Source organism: Lissotriton vulgaris, unplaced genomic scaffold (assembly GCF_964263255.1).
Source record: "Lissotriton vulgaris unplaced genomic scaffold, aLisVul1.2 SCAFFOLD_1556, whole genome shotgun sequence".
Lineage (NCBI taxonomy): Eukaryota > Metazoa > Chordata > Amphibia > Caudata > Salamandridae > Lissotriton > Lissotriton vulgaris.
This window is the reverse complement of record NW_028250769.1, coordinates 522,510-547,480: the sequence shown is the minus strand read 5'-3', so window position 1 is coordinate 547,480 and position 24,971 is coordinate 522,510. Positions and strand designations below refer to the sequence as shown.

Below are 24,971 nucleotides of genomic sequence, written 5' to 3'. Positions count from 1 at the left end.
AGATTTGCTTGGAGCGGGCGACGCCGGTGCTGGAGTCGTCGACTTCGGTCGAGCCGGCGTCGACATCTGCGTCGACCTCGGTGGAGCCAGGTGCTGCCACAGCGGGGTCGGAGCCGGCAAAAATGGCATGAAAGGTGCCGGGGCATATGAATGAGGCACCCCCAAATTAAATGCCATTGGACCCATGGGACCCGAAGGCGCTCCAGAGGGGTACCAAGACCTCGAGAAAACATCATACATAGCGTTGAGAAACGCTGAAGGATCCTGATCTGGAGCTGGAAAAGGTGGATGCTCAGGTCGACCTCGAGGTAGATTCGAATCTGTCTCAACAACAGGAGTCGATTCCTCATTCTCCACAGGAACTTCACCGACCTCTTCTTGAGCTGGAGACGGTGCCGGAGTCGGATCGGGTGCCGGAGTTGGATCGGGAACTGGAGTCGGAGAATGAACTTGCGACTCCGAAGGCGAGGCCTCGCCCTCTTGATCCGAAATCTCTTGTGGAGGAATTACTTTCGATTTAATCTTCTTGGGTGATCTCGACCTCGAGCCAGACTTATCACCCGAATGACGACGAGACTCATGTCTCTCTTCTTATGCTTCTTATGTGACCTCGAAGCGTGATCCGACGAAGACCTCGAAGCCGACGCCTCCTGAGACCTCTATCTCGACCTCGACTTCTTCGAGTGGGATTTAGAAGATTTCCTAACCTTATCGGCCTTCAGTTTAGCCACAAGAAGCTTAGACTCCCTTTCCCGCAGGGCCTTTGGATTCATCTTTTGACACGACGAACACCCATCCACGTCGTGGTCGGAGCTCAAACACCAAATACAGTCCTGGTGTGGGTCCGTAACGGACATCATCTTTCCACATTCTCTGCAGGGCTTAAAACCCGTCTTCTTTGTCGACATATTAAAAGAACAAAGAGGCAAGAGAACAGAGAAACGAAGAAATACAGCAACAGAGTTACTAGAAGCTACAGAGTATCCCAAAACCGTTAGCGTCGACGACGCGGAAAAAAGGGAACTGATGTCATCACGCCGGCGGGGCCTATTGTAGGCGTCGGTGACGTCAGCGGAGTCGCGTGCGATGCCGTGTCTCTATGACGTCCAAGTCCACGTCGGCGTGAGGCTAGGAAAAGAATTTCCGAATGTTGCTGACACAAGGGGGATATTCACAAGGTGAGGAATCCACACGGCAGATGTATCTATCTGAATTGAGTATTTAGGGGCACCCTTGAACCTTAATCCTTACTTACTGATGACCTACAAAGGAAGCGGACAAAGAAGGGCTGTGCAGCCGAAGAAGACTGAAGACACCTACTGACTTTGGCCCCAGCTCTACCGGCTTGTCTGCAGTCCTCGAGATTCTGCAAAAACCGACCACTCGTCCCTCGCCCAGCAGCCTCCAAAACCCACTATAAGGACTGCTGCAGTCAACAAAATCCAGAACTCCAGAGAACAGCGGCCATGTTCGAAGAAGAAACTCAAAGAAAGGCCTCTGTGACCTGTGAAATGGCAAACACTGGTTCCGGATGGCCCACTGCACCCAATGCATCTGGCTAACTAATCCCAGCAAGGTTCCCCAGCGTGATCCATCCATCATGGGTTGACCCCTCCTGGACTTCACAACGACACCTGCAGCCTCAACACAAAGGACCGCCCTGACCGCGACCGGCTCTGGTAAGGATTTTCCAACGTCCAAAGACACCCCTGCATCCGCAAACCCAGGCCTTGGAGAGTCCGAATGACGGTGCCCAGGAGACCCACAACATCCAAACTTACCTGCCCAGTCACCAGTTTTCTGGTTCAAGCCTGAAGCCTTTGTTTCAGACCATCGTCTTTCATTGATTTGCATTGGGCGCCCAACGCTGTGTTGGCACCCTGCACCTGGCCGCCTCTGTGCCACTGAGGGTGTGTGTTTGGTGCTGACTCATGGCCTCCCCAAGTGCTTGTCCTAACCCCCCGAGGTTGCCCTCTAAATTTGCTTTACTTACCTGTAATTGGCACGACTTTGGATATCCCCGGGCTCCTTTGGTAACTGTTGGGATCCCAACCCTGAATCTGACCTCTGCTCCCGGCCTCCCAAGTACCGCTGGTGGTGCAGTCTTGCTGCTCACTTGAACCTTGCCCTGTGTTGACCTTAGCCCTCGAAGACTGGGGTTGTAAATAAATAACTTACCTGTAAATTGCATTTCTGTTTTCCTCCCAAAGGATAACATTGCTCATTTGAACCATTGCACTGTGTATTTCTCTTGAACTGCAAAGCATTGCTATTTCTAAAAACTGTATTTAACTGCTGAACTAAAGTCCTGCACTAAGTATTGATTGACTGCATTGGAAAGTGTTTCCAGTTTAAATACTGTACGCACTAGCAATGACGTTTCTTTAGTTCAATAAAAGTAACAAAGTAATATTTTAGAAACCATTAGCCTGGATTTAGTCACTGAGTGTGTGTAATCATTTTGTGTCTGAGTGTGTACAACAAATTCTTAATACAGCACTTTGATAAGCCTAACTGCTCACCCACGCTACCACAAATAGAGAGTAAGATATTATCTACTTTAGTGTCTGTAAAGCCTCTTGGGATCCAATGGGACTCTGTGCACACTATACCTTACTTTGGTATAGTATATACAGAGACAGCTTCCTAAGCAGAGAGAAGCAACACATTGGCAGAGAGCAAGAAATCATAGGCAGTCCATGGAGTGCTTAAAGAAAAAGAGAAAAGTAGTTTCCTAATGTGAGCCAAGGAATAATACCAGTCATCCAATCCAGGGGAGGAACAAACACACGAATAAAGGAAAGCCATTAAATAAGAAGCACGCTAATCCGATTGACAAGAAAATTAATAAAGGATAAGTCTTGGGCTAAACCAAGGTCATGTCCAAGTATTGGTATTGTACACATTAGGTCATTGACAACAGAGTTAAAAGCCGATTGTAAGCAAGACCTACATAGCCCTTCCGTAGTTCTATCTCTGCCAAACAACTGGCAGACTGTGGATCCAGCTACCTAATTATATTCGTCTTGAGGACAACTATTTGACTTTTCAAAAACTTCTGAAAACTTTTCTGTTTCCTTGAAGACCGTTCTGAAGTTCTACGATGTCACCGCTTCTAGTGCTGGGATGCCTTTGGGTAGCCATGCGCTTTAGAAATGCAGATTCATTCATTCACTTACCATACGTTAAGGAAACTGGAAAGAGTGGGACAAGGCAGAAGGTTTCTCTATAGTTCTAGGTTGTGTGAACACATGCTCCACTGCTACCTTGTCAGGCAAGTTATTTCTCCAAGGATAAACACCCAACAAAACATTAAGACACCACAAAGTTCCAAAAAAAGTAACTTTCATTTATTATATTAAAACAATAACATTTCTCTTATTATATTAAACAGACATGGACTGGGTTAAAATTCAATGATCTCTCTGCTCTCTTTCTCATCCAGCTTGATTCATGATATTTAAAGGATAAACAGACCTACAATAATGTACATATTTGGATACATTAGTAAATTTCAGGAAAATGGTGGCAGTTTCCGCTTCGTTTTTTCACCTTCTTGACCTGTACAGGAGAGGAAACCGAGAATTCATAATTTGTAAGCGGACGTCAGTGAAATACAAGGCATTGTCAATAACAGAAATACGTTAACCCTAGCATTTCGGGGAACATCCACTATCTTAAAATAAATAACTTAGGAATATGAAGTACAAACATCAACCTGGTTTCCTTAATGCACTCTAATCCCCCTTTTCCTCTTTGTACTTATCTTTGATCGGATTAATGTAAAATATGGGTCAAATGTCTAAAATATACAGAGTAAAAATTAACACTGTACAAATACAAATCATGTAGTAATACCTACCCATAAATAAATTAACTTGTTAAAATGTCCCAACCAGGTTGAATTCAACTCAGGTGTAAGTATGCCGCCTTGACAAGTGGGCCTAACCAAAAGCTTCAACACTAATCAACAAGGTCATAACGTTTGCCATCAGAAATCTGTATAATCTACGTAGGCATGTTCCCTTCTTCAGCACATCGTCACAAGGTTGACAGGCTTTCTGCTAAAACAAGGTCACATACAGGCTTGATTTCAGGTCTATTCATTCCAATGTTCATTACTACCTTTTCAACATAATTTCACGCAAAACCCTGCTCATAATCTAAGATCAACTAACCATATTCTTTGAGTCACTCCCAAATCACCATACACAACCTCCAAGTACCAGTCATTCTACCTTCAAGGTACCAAGATCAGGACTTCAGGCAACCCTCTTTCCATGCGTTCACGCCCGCATTGAAAGGTCATACACTGCAGCTCAAAAGATTTGGGTGAATAATGCCCAATGGCATATGTGTATATGAATCTAAATTAGCTGTAAAAATGTAACTATGAAAGATGTGTGTATGTCCTCACCAATATCCACCATACAATGAATCCTTATGGAAAAGTTTGCTTTCATCTTTCACGTCACAGACCTCACTCTTTCTGCTCTATGAACTGTCAATGTTGCTTTTGTAAAACATTTGACTGCAAAATGTTAATGTGTACTAAATAAACACCAAAAATAACAAAATTGTTGTCACTCTTGGTGATGGAATGTTTACATATCAATATTTCTAAAGACAGAACTTGCTGCCGGCTTCATATTTTTCCGGGCTCAATCGGACTGATTTATGGATATTTTTCCGGGCTCAATTTTTAAAAATCTAAACCACTGTAGTCTACATTCAGATAGGCATCTCCGATTCGTTATCTCAAGGTCTCCATTAGCAGCCAGTTTGTTCAACAGAGATACCAATGCAACCCACATCCTGGTCGCCTGCAGAGCCCCTTTTTGAGCCTGTCCATGCAAGTGCAGCATCACTGTTAACAAGCACTGGCCCCCTGCAGCTGCCTTTACAAGTCGGACCATGCAAGTGAACCCTCAATGTTAACAAATACAGGACCATTGGAGCTGCATTTCCAAGCCGGTCCATGCAAGTGAAGGATAAGTTACTTACCTGTAATCTTAGTTCTCTTCCAGGGGTATACTTATGAAAGTCATAAGTACTGAATAGTTCCATCCACGTGCGGGGACCCCGGAGCTAGATATATATATATTTTGCACATATACCTTCAAACTTACATATATACATAAAAATGAAGCCTAACATTCAACATGCTAAGATGCCAAAATTTCATTGGATTTTTCATTTAAAATAAAAATAAGTTAATATAGCATTTCTGTAAAAAAAAACATGCACTCCTCTAGTGTTCCAACACAGCCTTTTATTTTCAAAGTAATATCAGGCAATTAGCCCATAGGCTGCATAGAGAAAACCACAACATCAATAAACTGGCACCGTGCCATCAAGACCTCCACGACCTTCCTGCTCCCATCATGCACCACAGGTGACAGTTAGGTCAGGTCAGGTCTTTTTTACGGTGTACTAACATGGTAGGAATCATGAAGCACCAAAGAAACACTACTATACTAAAGATATTTGTGCGGGGAGGTGGGCTGGTTAGCAAGCCCATAACCACTATCTTGTGGACGAACATCAGTAAAGTCACAGCAAAGAAACTCTTCAAGGATAAATCATCCAAACAGATTCCTTGAAGAGGCTTGCCCAAACTGGGCATCCGTCTGTGTGTCAGAGTCTAAACAGTAATGGTGAGTAAATGTATGCACTGATTGCCATGTGGCAGCTTCACAAATCTCTGCAACAGGTACATTTCTAAGGAGAGCCGTGGTAGAGGCCTTTCCCCTGGTAGAATGTGTCTTTGGTTTACCAGGGAGATGTTTATTGGCCAACTGGTAAGACAATGTGATACAGGAGACTATCCATCGAGAGATGGACTGTTTGGAAGCTGCACAACCAGTATTTATGGGACCATAGTTTACACACAGGCGGTCTGATTTTCTCAAAGCCTTGGTCTTGTCTAGGTAGAACTTCAGAATCATCTTAAGGTCTAGTGAATGTAAGGCCCTATCTGGAGGATTTGAAGGATTAGGAAAAAAGTAGCAAGAGTGATAATTTTTGTTTATATGAAAATCCGAGACCATTTTAGGTAGAAAACTCGGATTAGTTCTAAGGACCACCCTGTTTGCATTAAAAATGATATAAGGTTCTTTACAGCACAAAGCTCGTCTCTCACTCACTCTGCAAGCCGGGGTGATGGCCACTAAAAAAGCGGCCTTCCATGACAAGTGCTGCAGAGAGGCTTTATGAATAGGTTCAAAAGGGGCACCCCATCAACCTAGCAAGAACAATGTAAAGTTCCAATGGAGGGGATGGGGATCTGAATGGTGGGTAGACTTTTTTTTAACCCCTCAAGGAAGTCTTCGACCACAGGTAGCTGAAAAAAGGAAACCTGAATAGGAGATTTTCTGTATGCTGTAATAGCTGCTAAATGGACCTTTATAGAAGAAAACATAAAGTAGGTATGTTAAAATCACCTGCTCTGACCCCGAACGGGATCATTAACAATATTAATGCACCATAAGTAAAACTGGTTCCATTTGACAGTGTACAACTTTTTTGGTGGATGGTCTTCTCCCTTCCTTAAGAATGTTCATACAGTCTGCGGATAAATCTAGAGGCCCGTACTGGAGGACTTCAGGAGCCATGCCATCAATCCCCCGGTGTTTGGAAAGTAAGTCTGGTCGGCATGGTAACTTCCTGTGTGGGATCTCGGACAGAAGAAGATACCACCACTGGGGAGGCCACTCTGGTGCGATCAGTATCATTCTGGTCTTGGCCCTGTAGAACTTGTTGATCACCAGTTGAATGAGTGGAATTGGAGGAAAAGCGTAAAGTAATGTCTAGGACCATTTAACAAAAGGGCATTAACTCTGGAGTCTGGTTGGTGAAACCTGGATGCAAAGAGGGGACATTTTGTATTTGTTGAGTCTGCAAACAGGTCGATGTCTGGAACACCCCATTGATGGAAGATGTCCTGTGCGACGTCTATGTTTAGCACCCAGTTGTGTGCTTCAACGACGTTCCGACTTAGAGAGTCTGCATGGAAGTTAAGAGTACCTGGGAGATGAATTGCCAAAATGGTCAAATTCCTTGCGAGAAGCCACTTCCATATGGTCTGAGCCTCCTGTGAGAGGGGTCTCGACCTGGTTCCTCCCTGTATGCTCAGATAATACATGGTTATGGTGTTGTCCGTCTGAATCAACAGGGAAAGTGTGCGGAAGGGAGGGAGTAATGACTTGAGGTCAAGATGTACCGCTCTCAGCTCTAGTAGGGGGATATGATACCCCTGCTCCGTCTCTTCAAGTCCTTGTACTGGCCCACAACATGGAGGGAAGCATCCATGACAACTATCTGACTGGGAAGATCCTGATGGAAAGGAACTCCTTTCGGCAGATGCAATCGTTTCATCCACCATTTGATTGAATCATTGTCTGACTGAGGGAAAAACACAAAGTCTTTCCAGCAATCCGAAACTTGTGACCACTGGTCCTCCAGTGTTTGCTGAAAAAGACACATTTGTAGTCTGGCATTCGGGACGATGAAGATGCAGAATACCATCGAGCCCAGAAGTGAGGATACTTGTCTGACCATGGGATGGCGAGAGTAGAGGAGAGTGCAGCACTTGTCGTGTATTGAGGATAACCTCGCCTCCGAAGGACACACGCTTGCACTTACGGTATCCAGAGAAGCACCCGGATAGTGGATCTTTTGAGTCGGATTGAAAACTGACTTATTGTAGTTGATTTGCAGGCCCAGATTGCTTAACACCCTTATGCAGTATTAGAGGTGCTTATGCAGCAGAGTGGGTAATGAGATATTTCACACCCAGTCGTCCAGGTATGGATAGACGAAGATCTTTTGTTTGTGAAGAAAAGCTCCTGCTTTGAGTCCAAACGGGAGGACTTTGAACTGGAATTGTTGAGAAGCTACCTGAAAACGCAGGAATTTCAAATGTTTTCTGGAAATCTGCATGTGAAAATAGGCATCCTGCAGCTCTATGGAGCACATTCAGTCCCCTTGATGTAGTTGGGGGAAAATATGGTGCAGTGCCAACATCCGAAATTACACTTTGCGGATGAACTTGCTCAAAATCCTAAGGTTGAGATTTGGTCTGTACTCTTGGATAGGACCTCTTATTCGTGCCAGATAGTGGCAGGAATACATTTCCTGTCGTTGTTGCGGAGAAGGAGCTGCTTCTATAGCGTCTTTCTTTAGCAGGGTGTTCACCTCCGTCTAAAATAAGTGGTGATGTTAGACATACCTTCCCCGAGGTGGTACTGATGGAGGTGGGGATTTGAATCTGAGCAAGTAACCATTCTGCACAATACTGAGTGCCCACTTTTCTTTTGTGATCTTTCTCCACTCATCCAGGTGAAACATAAAACTTCCCCCAACCAGAATGGGCAATAGAGATGGGGTAAGCCAGTGCTCATTGTTTTGCTGGTTGCTTTATTGAGAAAGGTGTCGTTCTTGGAGCTCCCCTTCATCGACCTGGGAAACGCAGATGGTAATGGGACCTGGATTGTTGCTGTTGTCGACCAGTGAGCGGCTTGAACCCTCTGCTGAAAATCCTTACACGTCTCAAGGCTGACCGTCTTCAAAGTGTCCAAGTCTGATTTCATCTCGGACAGCTCATCATCGGCATGAGTGCCAAATAAGGAAGTACCATTGAAAGGAAGATTCATGATCCTTTGTTGTGCTTCCGGTTTGAGGTCAGTGAGCCGCAACCAGGCCGAACGTCTGGCACAAATGCCATGGGAATATCCATGTGCTGCCAAATCTGATGCATCAGCAGCTAATGGCCTGGTTTGCAACAAGACCACCTTCCTGCAAAATCTCATGAAAGTCCTGCTGGTCCTCCTTGGGCAGCTTCTCTGTGAATCTAGCCAAAGAGTCCCACAGGGACCTGTCATACCTTCCCAGTAGTGCCGGGGCACTAGCCACATTCATAAAGAATGCCAATGTATTGTTCATTCTTTTCCCCAGAGAGTCCATGTGTTTACTCTCCTTCTCAGGAGGGACTGAAGAAGATGTTGCTCCAGGCTGTGTTTTGGCACTATAACAGAATTGGTGGTGGATCTGATCGTAAGAACAGTGGCTCCTAGTCAGGGGCCTTGTACTTTTTTTAAATGAGTGGGGGAGCCGAACCCACCGCAGCTGGAGTTCAAAAGGTCTGCAGTGCTGGTTCAAGCAGCACAGGAACCAGAGGGAGTAAAGGCCTTGCATTTAGTCCAACATCTCCGCCTCTGTAATGATCCTAGTATGAAAATAACCTGCAGTGGTAGACTTGTTATTCTCCTCGTTCTAGTAATGCGACCTCATGTCTTGACAGCTGTAACACAGGCTTGTTCACCACTTGGTGAACAATCCTGTGATACAGGCGAAAGTGAGTGTGTGTGTGTGTATATATATATATATAACTGCTCCAAACTCCTCCAGGTAATTGTACCTGATAAAGAAGACAGCACTCCCAAGGGGGGGGGGGTCCAATGAAATATATTCAAAAGGATGGAAACCTCGGCACACCAGTCGCGTTTCGGCACTCAGCCTTTGTTAATTGTTGCAACAATTGACAAAGGCTGAGTGCCGAAACACGTCTGGTGTGCCGAGGTTTCCATCCTTTTGAATATATTTCATTGGAAACCCCCCCCTGGGAGTGCTGTCTTCCTTATCATGTACGATTACCAGGAAGAGTTTGGAGCAGTGATACGTGGAGGGGAACACCCCCGTCAGGCGAGCACCCGTTCATGAGTGCGGCAGGCTGGTGTTTTTGGAGATATATATATATATAAGATATATATATATATATATATATATATCTTTTGTATATGCTCCAGGGTCCTCGCACGTGGCTGGACTATTCAGTGCTTATGACTATTGATGAGTATCCCCAGGAAGAGAGCCCTCAATGCTAATAAATGTTGGTCATCTGTAGCTTCCTTTTCACAGACCATCCAAATAAGTGGACCCTCAATGTTAATAAACCACGTCCGCCTGGACTACCCGTGTAAGTTAACTCCCGATGTTAACCCCTTCGGTGCTTATGATGGAACCGTTCCGTCACGCGCCTCGGGTGAGCTGTGCTAGTGACGGAACGGTTCCGTCAAGGCCCGCTCGACGCGCCTGCGCTGATTTCGCGCCTGCGCGGCGCGTTCTATTGAGCGGGCGCGTTCGTGACGGAACGGTTCCGTCACTAGCACAGCTCACCCGAGGCGCATGACGGAGCGGTTCCGTCACAAGCGCAGGTGAGCCGTGCGACCCCCCCACCCTCACCCCCTAGCACTGCGGCGGAATTGCCGCCGCAGTGAAGGGGTTAACCAAACGCTGCAGCTGCCTTTTCACAGTGGGTGCCTGTAACATCCTCCTGTGCATGATAAATAATGCTCTCCCCTCGATGGCTCATGTGAACATTGCAAAGGTCGATGAACGTGCAGGACTGATGCACAAGTCGATGTACGTGCAGCACTGAACCCTTTGACTATGATATGAGAGCTACTTGGTCTCCACTGAAGGCCCCAGTCTGGTCCTTGAAGGAGTGTGCATGGTCTCCTCATTATCACCACCATTTGTTGACATAGATGAGGAGTCCTTGAGCGACCCATCAAGAATGGCATGTCAGTTACATGTAACCTAAAGTATGAACTTTATGTCTACCTGAATAGGAGCTCAAGCAACTCCTCAACAGCCTTGCAAGAGGCAAACCTTTCTGGAAGCATGGCAGATCCAGTACCGATTCTGTTTGATGCCGATGGATCAGTGACGCACACAATCTGAGGCAGATGCAAGTGTAGTCAATCTATCCAGCTCTGTCTGTGACCACATTAGTAGACTGAGAAGGCATTACATTCTCAAAGCTGGCTCTGTCTTTTCAGAGTCCTTGAAGGGATGAACCTGGGGCCAAGGCTTGGATCATAGGTCGATCTCCTTAACAGTAGCCCGCCTGCAGAAATGCAGGCGTCATCACCTTTGTTTACGGCAGAACGTGGCATGCAACAGTGGTACCAGCTCTCCCCCTTTTCTATTCATGCTCGTCATTGAGGCACTAGTGACTTTACAGCAGGAGAGATGGTCAGGGACAGAGATTTGATTGGGGTGACACTAAGGACGATCGTGCTTCCTTATACGAAGAACACATGCTGCTATACACACTATCCTCAAAGTGGACTGGCCTGCGAATCATGGAGAATCTTGTAACGCTTTGGAGGGGCTTTGGGTTAGGTGGTGAACTGGAATAAATCTATTGTTTACTCCTTCAACAGTGTAGATCTGGCTCCAAAGTGGCAAACCCAGCTGACGGTAGCCAGAGATGGGTTTAAGTACTAAGGGATGCTTGTCACTAGGGACCCACAGCAGGCATGAGAAATGAATATGGCATTCCTACTGATGTCCCTCAATGACAACTTTGTCCCTAGAATTTACTCCAGTTCTGAATTGCCGGTTGAATGTCCCTGTTTTAGATGAATGTTCTTCCACATGTGCTGTACATCTTGCACAGCTGCCCATATTAAATTTTCACTGGTGTTCTTCCAAAAGATGTGTGACTACTCCATAACTTTTTTCTGAAGGTAAAATATACCCAGAGAAGTGTATAATAAATGCATTCCAATATGGTACGATGGAGGGCTAGCTATGACAGACATGCAACTGAATTATTGGGGAGCCCAATTATCCACACTCAATGACGGCCTGTTTGGGCAACGAGACAACTCCGCTACCTGAGTTGAGTTGGCTGATCTGCTAGGGAAAAACCTACTACACATCTTATACAACCCCATGCTCCGACCACAACTCAGGTCACTAACATGGTTACTGACTGCAAGCGTATGGCTCTCTTCTGAAATTGGAAAAGCCACTCTGTGTGGAACTTGGCCAACTAAACTGAATGACTTAATGGGCTTTGGGCAATAGGATGATATCAGGATTTCCCGGGTAGGAGATATGTAGGACCATGGCCACATGAACACCTTTTGAGGCCTAACTGAAGAGTTTGATATGCACAAGTCCCAGGTCTTTAGAAATCCGCATATGAAACATGTAGTGAAGTAGTGTGGCTCACTGGTTAGAGGCGGCAGACCCGAGAGCAGAGGACGGCCCGGGACCAGGGTTCGATTCCCAGCGCGGCAGGTTTCTGGACCAGGGTCAGCGGACTCGATAATTCTCTCGCCTCGGTGCCCACTTTGATCAGCGATCACACTCGGCAACTCTGGGCATTAGCTTGCCTCATCTTCACTAACGGCCCCACCAGACCGCCGGGGATGCCTGGTCTCACCCTGGAGATACCCATTAAGGGACCATCTCTCAGGGAAGCCAGGAAGGGTTTCGCAGCGGTCGAAGCGCCTTGGGACCCTACGGGTAAGTAGTGCGCTATATAAATGCCTATACATAAATGTACACAGCTAATCTACCTAGTACAGACCTCCAGAAGTTAGCCTAATACTTAGCCCAAAGGGGAGGAAGAAAACCGTGCAGGTCTACTGAATGCTGGTATTTACCCTGCATTAGAGCCAGATTTAGGCCCACTAAAATAAAGTAACTGACACGAGGCAAAGATCGCATCAAAGAAACTGGCATTTTCAGCCAGGCTCAGCCTGATTGAATTCAATAGAAGCAACGAGTATACTTCATGCCAGGGCACCTCTGGAAGATGGCTAAAATGTCATCCCGGAATGACTCAGATGTCTCCCACAGGAAGTTTCTTTCATGGGATTCATGGATGTGAGATGATTCAGACATACTTGCAAGTAGTCACTTGCATACGGTCAAAAACACTTCTTTTACCCATTGGTTTATCTCCCAATCAGGCCCGGTTGGGAATTATGAATGATGCAGAATTCTCACACAGCACCTGAACTCTCCCAGGTTTGGGATTTCTCCTTGCTAAAAGAGGCTAACAATACTAAAAGCCGACCTCCACCTCTTCTGTTTGTGGATGGTGGCGAGGGAGGGAGAAGGTTCTCAAGGCTAGTAAACGCTAGCTATCAGACAAGGGATGACAGCAAAGACATGCCAATATCTGGAGACCAAGGCAGATTCACTATGGGATCTTAATGTGAATCTTTATCTATAATGTGGGTTGAGCCTCTCTTGCGATACAATGCTGCCCATTGTCAAACTGTCGCAGTTGTAAACGGCACACTGTAATCATTCATTTCTGTGATGCATTGCCGAATATAGATGATATGAGCCGGATAAACTCAACAAATGTCAATAAAATGAATTATAAACAAAAACGGAGGAGAATGAGCTTGCGTCTTCCCCTGGTCAGAAACAGAATCCTGAAGTCCAGAGCCTCGTGCATCTCCCTTTATGTGGCTACAAAAATATTATCAGGTAGAAGATGTTCTTTTCATTAGAAGGGGTACTTTAACTAAGAATTATTTTGTTGAAAACGTCTCCTTAGCATCGCTAAAGAAAAGTGGAAGATGAACACTGATGACGTTAAGACTCCAGAGGTAGCAGACAGCCTAACTGGAGTTCTAAGATAACTTTGCCTATTGATCTTAATCTGGGTCTCCGTTCAAAAGATGAAACAAAATGGTTCATGATCTGAGTAGACGTTGGACCTATCGGTTTCTAGGAACAATTAACATGAGGAGGGTAATGCAAACTCTCCTGTTTCCTCACGGTGGATTGGTATTTACTACAAGGGAGTTACTGTACCCTGTTGTAGTCTGGCAGCAGGGTTTCCACCGGTGGAAACGTCACTGATTGAGGATTTACGAAATCTCCCCTGAATCAGTAATTTTCTTTTTTTAAATAATACATTTATTATTAATTTAACATTTGTCACTTGCATATTCACAGCGACATACATTCCTTTACAGAACTGAAAGTAAACAATACCGTGCACAATATTGCAATCAAACATTACAGTTCAGTAGCCCCCCCTCCGTGATATTTCTAGTTCCACTGTTGGTGAGATGCACAGCTCCCCTCAAAAGGCATTCCAGGTGCCCCATTTTTGGTCCCACTTCTTAGGACAGCCTCTAGATTTGTTAACCTCCTTTTCGGATACCGTGCATCTGTCCATTTCCGCCACCCCTCCCATTCTCAGTAGTCTATTTACTGCCCCCATTTCATAGCAATAACTCTTTTGACTAATGTGTATCCCATGGTGGTGAATTGTTGTTCGGAGTCCGTTAGATCGGTTGAATCAGTAGATTTAGTATTCAAAAAATGTCTAACTCAGGTTTTTGTGTTTTGTGAAGATCTAGCAATCCAATGGAACCTAAATTATGGCGGTCTTTTCAACGTCGCTCTTCCTTGGATGTGTCTGTCTGAAGCAGTCCATGCACGACAACTAAAAATCTTAAAATCTGGAATTCTAATGAGAAACACTGCCCATCTAAAACTTATGTTCAGCCAACGACTACTACATTTAGGTTTGTCATGTTACAGGTCTCGGACTACGAACCTGTTGATACCTAAAGGCTGTGTTGTGAAACCAGTGAACTACGGTGAATCATGGGACAGGCACGAGTTAAAACCCGTTCAACTAGAAAAGTTCAGGTTACATGTAGTAATTATAATGCACATTTTAAAGAATCTAGGCCAGTTATTCCTAATGGAACTAAAGTCACTGACATTGTAATTATAATGTCATGTCTGTTATGTGGCCAACGATCACAGCACAACAGAGTTTGATGATCAGTGACTAACGGGGTAAGTCTGCATAACTTCGGTTGCGACATTATTTTTTCAAGAGGTAATTTTTTCTTTTCTTTTTAGATTTGTCTGTGTATTATTGCCCGTTAGCAAGTCAACTGTTGCACTAAATTTGGATTTCTGAGGAATGTATTTATTTAAGGAGTTATGAAATATAATTAGGTTAATTATATTAAAAAATTAAGACACTTTCGAATTATAGGCCCGTGTTCTAGTGGCGCTCTCATGATAGCAGCATTGAATGTGATAGCACTGCAGAGATTGTGCCCAGCACACTTACAGATGGCAGAGTATTCATATTATTAATTATCTGACCCGCAACGAAGATGTCAATGTAACTGGTGAGGTGCAAATACACCCCTCCCAACACACTAACACATTTACACAGGTGATCTGAATGCACCCAATCATATGCAAATATTAGAACGAATTCTATACAATGGAACGCAATTAATATTCGTTCAGAAGAATTCAAAGAAGATCATTTCAATAGGTTGAGTCACTCATAGAAGGTTTAACTTTAAAATACATTATTTAAAAAATGCTAATTGCTCTTTCCACACTTATGAGGTGAGGGGATAGTACTAATTCACATTAAAGAAGCTAAGCAGTAATGCACTTATGTTTCCACTTTGTTTGCGTTTTATTCTACTTTAGTAGAAGAAATCCAACCAAAAGACAGCCTTAGATAGAGTGAAAGATAATTTGTTATTTAGTGTAAGCTAAAAGATAAGTTCAACCACAAAAGATGCATCTTTAGTAGCTTTTATAGGAAAATAAACAACAGTGAAAGATAAACTACCAAGAAATTTCATTAGAACAGCAGGAACTGTATGTGGAGGGGGAAAGTGGCATTTGGTAGTATTGGTAATAAAGGGAAACTGTGAAGTCTTTCTGAGCCCAAAGATTACCCTGAAAATTTTCATGCTGCTTGTTTGCGATTTTGACCACGATTAATTTATTCCGACTGCGCAAACTCAACTCTCGTCATTAGGAACAAACAGTTTCACAGCTGACAACGCTGTTTCAACCAAGCTACCAAGGTCTGAGGGCTCTAGTTCAGCAGTGTTAAGAGGGCGAACTACAGATGAATTCCAGTTGCAAAAGTTTAAATAAAATTACATTGGTGAGGCAAAAAATCTATTTTTAATGGAGTGTGCATATCTGAAAATATGTATCTATTTCCAGCGTACATAAGTCCCACCTGAGATAACATGCGGTGGGTTTTGCAGAACAGACACCTTTCTTATCTTAACAACTTCCTGCTAGCTGATATTTCAGAGTCCCACAACTGTGAAATATTTCAAGTAAGCATTTTTGGTCACGTTGGACTCCATTACGGTTTTCAGACAATCTAGTTCACAGTAACGCAGAACCCTGCCTGACTCCGTGAACATCAGAATTACATGCAGGTGTATTAAATTGTATTATAGAATTTGTTTGGCAATTTAAGCCACTGACGAGTGGATAATTAGCCACAAATATGGATTTCAAAGGTTGAAAAAATCGAGACACAGTTGCACAAAAATAGTGCTTAAAAGTCTCTAACACACATGAATTTGCCAAACATATGAATCTTACATGTGGGATGTGCTGGATGGGTGTGGTACACAACATTTTCTCAAATCAAGCACTCATAAAACATTAGGACTAAGGTCTACTGGGGAGAAAAAGAATGACACTCAGGTCAATGTGTGCACTGGGACTTCCATGTCGAAATTCTTAAGAAGAAAATAGGTCATCAAATAAAATTGGTCAAATAGGCGATCACATAAGAAGCTGGACCTAAAAAATGGGACAATCCATTTGAATAAAGTCAACATTGTTCAAGGGTGGTAGTTACATTCAGGGGTCTTTCTGACCAGTTTCGTCTTTTTCAATAATAAATTTAAATAATTGTTTATGCTTTGCTGTGTTTGTCTGCAAAAAAGTAAAGAGAGGGCAAGGCGCGAGTCAAAATGGTGGAACATCATACATGAAGACTCATCACTGTAGAAAGGACTTCCAATAACACTTAAGAGAGAACAAAGAGAAAAAAAGAAAAAAAAAGTAGTGTATAAAAACATTTCTAAAAGTTGGACTAACTTTTGTGAAACAGCAAGTATGGGCAGAACTCCAAATGACTCTAGAGCACAAATGCTCACTTTAAACAGCGCGTTTTCCACCAGGCATGACTGATGGCATCAACGCACACCACGGGCCAGAGGTTTTACTCTATGAAGTCTTCCGTGCTCTTCTTCTACAGATGTTAGTTCAACCGCTTCTCAATGTAAACTGAAAAGTTAATAGAAGGTCATTTTGGGCTTACTGAGTGCAATGGCGAGGGCAAGGTCCTCCTGCTCCTGGCGCCGAAGCCGTGCTAGCCGTTCCTGTTCGGCCTTCTCACTTTCGCGTTTCGCCCATGCGAGCTGTTGGTCCTCATTGCCGAACTACAAAAGAAAACAGAGTGGAAAAACATGAGAATAAAAATAGACGTACAATCCATGGCTTACTAACTGGAGGGAGCATTGTAGGTTTTTTCAAATATGCTCAGCACCAGGGTGATTTTTGTATGAAGTACCCTAACCCAAAGACAATATAACTTGATCCAACTTTGAAAAGATACTGTCCATTTAGCTTTAAGCCTTTCCTTTCAAGGCACATCAAAGAAATGCACCCATCTGCACAGGTACAAGTATCAGCAACCAAGCTCGGGTTATATTTTTCCTCCCTCAGTTTCATTTCCTATTTCTGAAGACTCAAACGTATCATAGTTACATGCATCATGTAGACACCATTCAACAGCTCCACAGGCATTGACGGGGCACATTGCCACGGTCCCATAAGTGCCCCCCGATGCTGTCACAGTGCAAGACAGTGTACCCGGGACAGCATGCACTTTTCAGGGATGCCATCGGGGAACTACCAGAGAACTGCCTGAATATACACAGGGCAAGAAGGAAGCTCCATGCGAATTAGATGTAGAGGTTTATGCCAACTTCAAAAGTATTTTTTCTGGTACTTTACAAGATGTAACATTTTGGGTGTGACACCTGGGCGAGTCTCTGAGATTGTTATTAAATTGAAATTCAATATGGAGTAATTCCATGATGTACTGGGGGAGTTCACAAAAATACTTACGGTGCCAAGAATTCCACCGAGTGTTTCTTAGTTGCAATGCTTTATTTTTATATATTACCATTATTAAGTGAGACTGCAACAGGAAGGAAGATATTTTAGGTGTATTATTTCAATCTTGTGTCCTTATGAAATTCTGGATCAACTCCTGGAATCCATCGTTCTGAGGCAGTCGACTTTTTTCCAGGACTGGCCGTCTTGCTGTGTCTAACGCTCGGAACAGGAACCGTAGAGGAAAATTTTGTTTCTACACCTCTGCGAGTGCAGTATTGCCAGTATGTAATTTTCAGAAGGTACACTCATGATTTCTGCAGATAAGCAGATTGTGAAGATGACAGTGGTATGTGAAACATTCAAGAAAATAACGCTGGTGCTTGACACGATCAAACCTTGACTGATCTTCCTGGTAGCAATCTCGCGCTTGTGGATACAACGCTGAGGGTGATCAGTTCATAAAGGGAAGAGCCACATAATTTCTGCAGAATCCGATGTAAATTGGTACCCCTGAGATTTTGGTGTTTGCACATAATTTAGACTACCACCCGCTGTCGCACCCCAGAGTGTGGTTCTGTTGATGGTATACGCAACGCACATGATTTACTTAGAACCACTGGAGTTAAGAAATAAATATAAATATCCTGTTTTTAGATATAAGTCAGTCTAAGCAATGACTTTTAAACTTGGTGATAAGATCCGCGATAACCTGCAGATGAATGCGGACTGCCTCTCACCCTTTGGTCCTTCTTCTGTCAATTACCTGAACATTGTTAAATTGGGATGACCAGTTATTTATATTGTTATAAAATAGTAAAATTGCACCAGTGGGCACTATTAAAGTAACATTAATTATGTCTTTGTTAAAAGCCCTCTATGTTACACTTTCAATCAGATGAGGGAACTGAGGCAAAGAGACAGAGAATGTGATTTACCCAACAGCACACAGTTTTGGTCATAACAGAAGGCTGCAAAGACACCTCTGTTCACCAAATTTCACAGTAAACTACTTAACAACTAGACCACATCTTCTCCCTAAGCAGGCGTTGCGCAATGCAAATTTAGAGAACCACAACTTCTGCTTTCTGCTTGAATCTAGGGTGATAATTCCTTTATGGAGGTTTGCAACAGATGTATTGGTGAGAGAGAGAAGAGGGATGTATATGTTTCAAACCTACTGTAAAGTGAGATGAATGGTGCCTATTTTTTTTTCTTGAAATATCATTGAAGCAATTTGAGTTATGGATATCGAAAACGCAACTACATTCAATTAAATATTTAGACAGGAATTACCCAAATAAAATATATTTGTCTTGCACAAAAGTCAAACTGTTTGACGATATCAAGCATTTGCAGCCAATAACCGACAGGAATGTAGCCGTAACTGAGTGATACGGGTGCAATCAAAAGATTGATGCAACTGTTACTCAAACATCGGACACATCTGTGATAAACCACTGGTCAAACAGAGATTCTGGCCTGCAGTTCAAGCCCAAATTTACTTCTAGGTGGGATCATATCTTGTTGTGGACAATTTCAGAAGGAGCAAGGTTTGTTTAAGGATTAGTTACTTCAAAATTAAATCTGGCTCCCCAGCTGTCCCTCTAAAGCCAGCTCAGTTTAAGGAGTCCTTTTCGCTCTTTCTGGCTCCTCTCTGCCAGATAATGAATTCCTCATTCTCCTCAGCAACGGTGCCGGTGTGGTAGTAACAGGCAAGGGTGTCCCCCATTCTTAAGAAACCATCGCTTGACTCGGCTAAACCTGAGAACTTCTGGCCCATATCTCTCCTTCCCTGGGTGGCTAAGATAGCGGAGGCGCATGTTAACATCACATTTATCAATTTTTTGCACTCCAACAACATTCTGAATGTATCGCAAATTGGCTTCCGCTCCGGCCATAGTACAGAGACTTCTCTCCTGGCCATGACTGAACTTCTACAGACCATCCTCGATTCTGGTCAGACGGCGGCACTGATTCTGTTGGATCTTAGTGCCGCCTTTGACACAGTCTCGCACAGTGTTATGCTACAACGACTGGAGGCGGCAGGTGTGACGGGCTCGGCTCTAGAATGGTTCAGATCTTTTCTGTCCGGAAGATCTTTCCGAGTCTCTGCCCCCCCAATTTCTATCTCAGGTCCATTCCATCGATCAGGGGGTGCCTCAGGGTACTGCTCTGAGTCCCACATTATTTAACCTCTACGTTCAGCCGCTGGCAGCGGTCGCCAGGCAGTGGGACCTTACTATGGTCTCATATGCGGATGATACGCAGATAGTGGTGGCACTGGCTGAAGGTTCTACTTTGAACGCCTCCAGGTTTAGAGATGGCCTGACGGCCGTAGCTGGATGGATGACCACTAACTATTTGCAGCTAAATGCGAATAAAACGGAGGTTTTGCTAGTCGGAAAGAACGTAAGCTTGTGGGGTGAGCACTGGTGGCCGAGTGCCCTGGGTAAGACTGCTGAACCAAAGGAGGTGGTTAAGAACCTGGGGGTGTGGATAGATTCTTCTCTTAGTTTTCAAATCCATACCAAAAAAGTTGCCGCCACTTGCTTCGGCCTCTTGCGAGGTCTTAAACCCCTCTTGAAGTTTTTCAAACCACCGACACGCCAGCTGATTGTCCAGTCGACTATTCTATCTCGACTGGACTATGCCAGTTCTCTGCTGTTGGGGGCCAATCAGGCTGAAATTATTCGGATGCAGCGTGTCCAAAACGCTGCTGCCAGAACCTTGTTGTGGCTCCCTCGGTTCTGTCCTATTGCTGACACCATCCGGAAACTTCATTAACTTCCCATGGCGGAGCGGGGATTCAATTTAAGACGTTATGCCTTTCTTTCAAGATACTGAAGCTCGCTACGCCTAGCCTGCTCTGTAACTTGCTTATCCCGTATACTCCCATCTGCCCGCTGCGTTCTTTAGGGCAGCATTTGGTCATTGTTCCCCTGTAAAACGCTGTCGCGCAGGAGGACGGTCCTTCCGTTGCCTGGCGGCCAAGCTATGAAACTGTCTGCTGGTTCAAAGACTGGGTTTGGTGGGTCTGTTGGATTTTAGAAAAGCCATCAAAACCTCTCTTTCCCTTAGTTTAGCTCTCTAGTCTTCATTTTGCTAGAGCTATCCTTCTGTTTTGGGTTAGGCCAGTTTTCTGACGCTGGAAGCGCCGGGCGACCCTTTGCTGGGGCAGCTGTGCGCTATATAAGTTCTGATAACATTAACATCTGCGTGTTAACAGGACCACTCGCTACGGAGGGGAAAACATCTGGTTTTGGGGCTACACATGTTGAAAGCATCACATTTCACCTTCACCGAGCTTACCATGATGAGCAAAATTGCCTTTTGCTCATTTAATAGCAAAGAGGAAAGTGTCACAGAGACCCAGCATTTGAAGCCATAGGCTCCTATGCATCTGCTAAAATGCAACAAAAAGTCCACTGTTGGTGTAGCATTGAAAGGGAGCTAGATTTAGCACCAGAACTGTCCAACGGTAAGTGTATCATTTACAAAGTGATCCACTGTGGATTGACCGTCTTGGCACAGGTTTCCATCGCTCGACCTAAAAAACAGTGAAGGGTAAGAGCGAAAATTGTTAAATAAATGTGCTTTAAGTCATACCTTGAATTTAAGACGCTCCATCACTTGGGAGGAAGATTTCACCAGGTTGAGCGTGAAAACCAGATCCTCTCCTTTGGTTACTGGAGAATCCAGAAGCAGGGAGTTTAATCGTTTTTTTATTTTTTTTTAAATAGGAGTCCTGGCTGCGATGCAGACATTGATCTTGTTTATAATAAAAAATAATTTAAAAAAAAAAAGGTATGGGTGGTTGATACATTGCACTCTGCCAGTAACCCTGAGCTTTGACCAAATTCCGCAAACCGCGTGTGGCGGGTTTTTACCCGTGTGCAGCTCACCAACAGTAAGTTGACGAGCGAGATTTGGCATCCCCATGCACAATTTTTGGTTGCTATGGGGGCACTCGGAGAGGCTTCCGCAAAGTGGACAGTTGCAACCGTTCAGGGTCAGAAAGTTGCCACTTAAGGAGAAAATCTATTCTAGGGGCAGCAAAATCAACTGGAGAAGTAGCGCCCTCTGGTGCGTCGCCCAGTGCAGTTCGCACAAATTTTTCAGCACGGAACCAGCTCCCAGCGCAGAAATCAGCACAAGCTCCGCAATGTGTCTAAATCCCCCGTTCACAGAACTCCATAGAATCTCGCGGTGTTTTCATGTAACTCAGCAGAATTCCACGGAGTGAAACTCCGCGAGTTCCGCCCACCCCTAAAAAACGCTTAGAGTGCTTTGTCTGTGTGCACACTACTCAAAGAGGGAAATACATTCAATTTCATTTTAGGTTCCATTGATGAACAAATGAGAGATGCCCGTGACGTGGTCATTTTGGTGGTATTTGGGACACCGTGAGGGATTCATGATGGGGCTTCTTTGGTTGCAGGGTAAAAACAGAAATAGGACGCAGCAGACAGATTTGTTGCAATGGCCACCAAGCTCTAGTCAAATTTTTTGCAAAGTATTGTGTCTGTTGGAAATGGGACTTCGGAATAAATGAAGGGGATCAGCATCATCAACAGATGACTTAACCTCATAGGAGCGTCGAACGTTCAGCGCCCAGTTCGAAGAACGAATGCTGGCCCGTCGGCCAACGGTCGTGCGCAGCACTGGCAAGGTAGTGCTCGCGACGACCGTTGGCTGACGGCAGCACTTAAGGGGTTAAAAGAAAGTCATACGGCTTCTGGTGCACAAACATGGAGTGGCCAATAGTTCTTCGTTCCTCTCACATAGTGTATGTTTCCATGGCGTTATAGACACATCCTCTAGCATTAAAGGATGCCTTCTTCATACTATGAATAAAGCTAAGAAGTTTAGTTCCACCAGTCCTAACTTAAAACAGTTAATAGATAGTCATCAATAGGTCATGGATACTTAAGTGCAATTGGGTTGCCCAACAAAGAATGACCCACATACACTACAGACCTAAAAGCTTGGACACACACAAATCTTAAAGAATACGTGCATATGACCAGTTTTAGTTCAATGGATACAAGGAACCCAGAGATTATTCAATTTAGGGCCCCAAGGTCACTAGATTCTCACTATATATATGTTCATCTTTATTACAAAAAGCAAAATAAAACAAAAAATGAAAACAAAAACTTTGCACCATATCAGGTGAATAGTAAGGACTTAGTACACGGACATCCAAAATATATTAAACTTAAGGCATTTGTAGGGGTGATGTGCAGGGCACCATATGCTTCTGTAAGGTAGCTTAAAACAGTTTCTATGAGCTCCAGATTCAAGAGTTTCAAAATGTGTTCAATTTATAGAGCTTTCTCTTTCCCATCCAAGTTAAAGTGAAGTGTCACTTTTTAAATCAGGGACAAAATAGTTTGGTTTAAAAAATAGGAATGTTTTTTGCTCAACATTCCCACAGCTCTGTGGTTGATGATTGCAGGCGTCCTGGCTGAAGATGGTGGGTTCATGGAATGACCACCAGCAGAGCAGGCAGGACAATGTGCAGTGCAAAGGCCAGTAAAGTGACAGATACAAGAAGCGGCCCCCAAAACAGGAGCCAGATACAAGGACCTTAAAGAGGTGTCAGATACAAGCAGCATAGCAGAGAGGAGGTGTAAGAGACAAAAAGCAGCCCCTGCAGAGGTGCTCGATACAAGAGGCAGCCACCCCCCAAGAGGTGTCAGGTACATGGAGCAGTCACAGAAGAGGTGCAAACGGGGGGCAGCCCCATGAAGATGTGGCATGAACAAGAAGCAACCCCTGTAAAAGGTGTCAAAACACAAAGTAGCCCCAGCAGTGGTGGCATATACAAGGGGCAGCTCCCAGAAGAGGTGCACACAAGGGCCAGCCCTCAAAAGAGGAGCATACAAGTGGAAGCCCATCAGAGAGGTGGCAGATACATGGAGAAGCAGAAGCAGGAGTTACAAGGAAGAAAATCCGCTAGCGGAGGTGGCAAATGCCAGAAGCACATCTCTAATAGGAGGCAGATACAAGGGGAAGCTTCATTAGAGGCCCCAAACACAAACAGCATCTCCAGAAGAGGTGCCAGGTACATTGAGTAGCCACACTATTGGTGGCACATACAAGGGGCAGCCCTAGAAGATGTGCATATATGCTGAAGCCCCTTCCAGGAGTGGCAGCCACATGGAGACACCCTCAGAGACAGGAGATACAAAGAGCCCCCCCAACACAGGTAGCAAATACAACAGCAGCCCCCATAAGATGCCCCAAACACGAAGCAGCCCCCAGAGAAGGTGCCAGATACAAGGAGCAGCTCGCAGAAGAGATGGCAGGACATCCAGGCGGGCCCCAGCAGAGTTGGCCGGTACAAGAGGCAGCAACCAGAAGGGGTACGCACACTCCAGGATCAGCACCCAGTTGAGGTGGCAGACACATGAACACAGCCTAGTTTAAACAGTATCTGATTACAAGAGGTGCAGGTAAAGGTGCTCCTAGACAGACTGATGTAATGTCTCCTCCCCAAATATGACCCTCAATGGAGGCATCCTGAACCTTTACAGGCAAAGAACCTGGAGGGCCGAAGGGCCAGAGTACAGAGGGCTGCAATAATCAATTCTGAAACTGACAGCTGCTGCCACCACAAATGCACTTTCAGAGCTGGGAAACAGAGTCAGGACCATCCTCACAAAGAGTTTGATGGCTGCAATTGCCAAAGAGCTCAACCAGAGGATCGAAGCCTATGAATTGCATCGTACAGGAAGCAGGCAAATGCTGCCTGAAGTTTATAGAAGGAAAGAGTGGCAAATCTAGTCTGATAAGAGATAGTTATCTCGCATCCAAGCCTTGACACGCACTTTCAACAGATCAGACAATGATGTGGTGTCTTGGGAGCATTTGGTTTAGGAACATGTATTGTTGGCATAAGGCGATTACCACTTGGGTGTCCCTAAAGATTTCAAACACAGGGGTCACGTATTTATTAAAGACTATGGGGGAGGGACGGGGGAGTTCAGATTCGTTTCCTGCAGAGGTTCTAAGTGCATAGAACTATCCAGCAGAGATGGTGAGGGAAAAGAACAGTGTTCAGCAGAGGTTGCGGGTCTCCAGAATGGTGCCTGGAATAGGGGGTGGGTGCGAAGAACAGTCTCCGGCTTAATAGGTGGGTACATAAAACAGTCTCCTAAATATTTGGTGTTTCCATCAACCTATCTATGACAGAGCTGGTCAATTCACGCAATAGGTCCTGA

At 44.5% G+C, this 24,971-nt stretch overlaps 1 protein-coding gene across 2 annotated transcripts in view; it reads right to left on the bottom strand.

Annotated features, from left to right (window-relative positions):
- Window positions 1-3,328: 3,328 nt before the first annotated feature.
- Window positions 3,329-24,971, bottom strand: part of LOC147663126 (epidermal growth factor receptor substrate 15-like 1) — a 326,980-nt gene continuing 305,337 nt past the window's right edge. For both annotated transcript variants that reach the window (XM_086950657.1, XM_086950658.1), the window contains 2 exons: window positions 16,943-17,063; window positions 3,329-3,561 (listed from right to left, as the gene is read on the bottom strand). In XM_086950657.1, coding sequence (XP_086806783.1) covers window positions 3,515-3,561; window positions 16,943-17,063 — 168 coding nt within the window. In that variant the 3' untranslated portion in view covers window positions 3,329-3,514. The remainder of the gene's footprint in view (window positions 3,562-16,942; window positions 17,064-24,971) is intronic.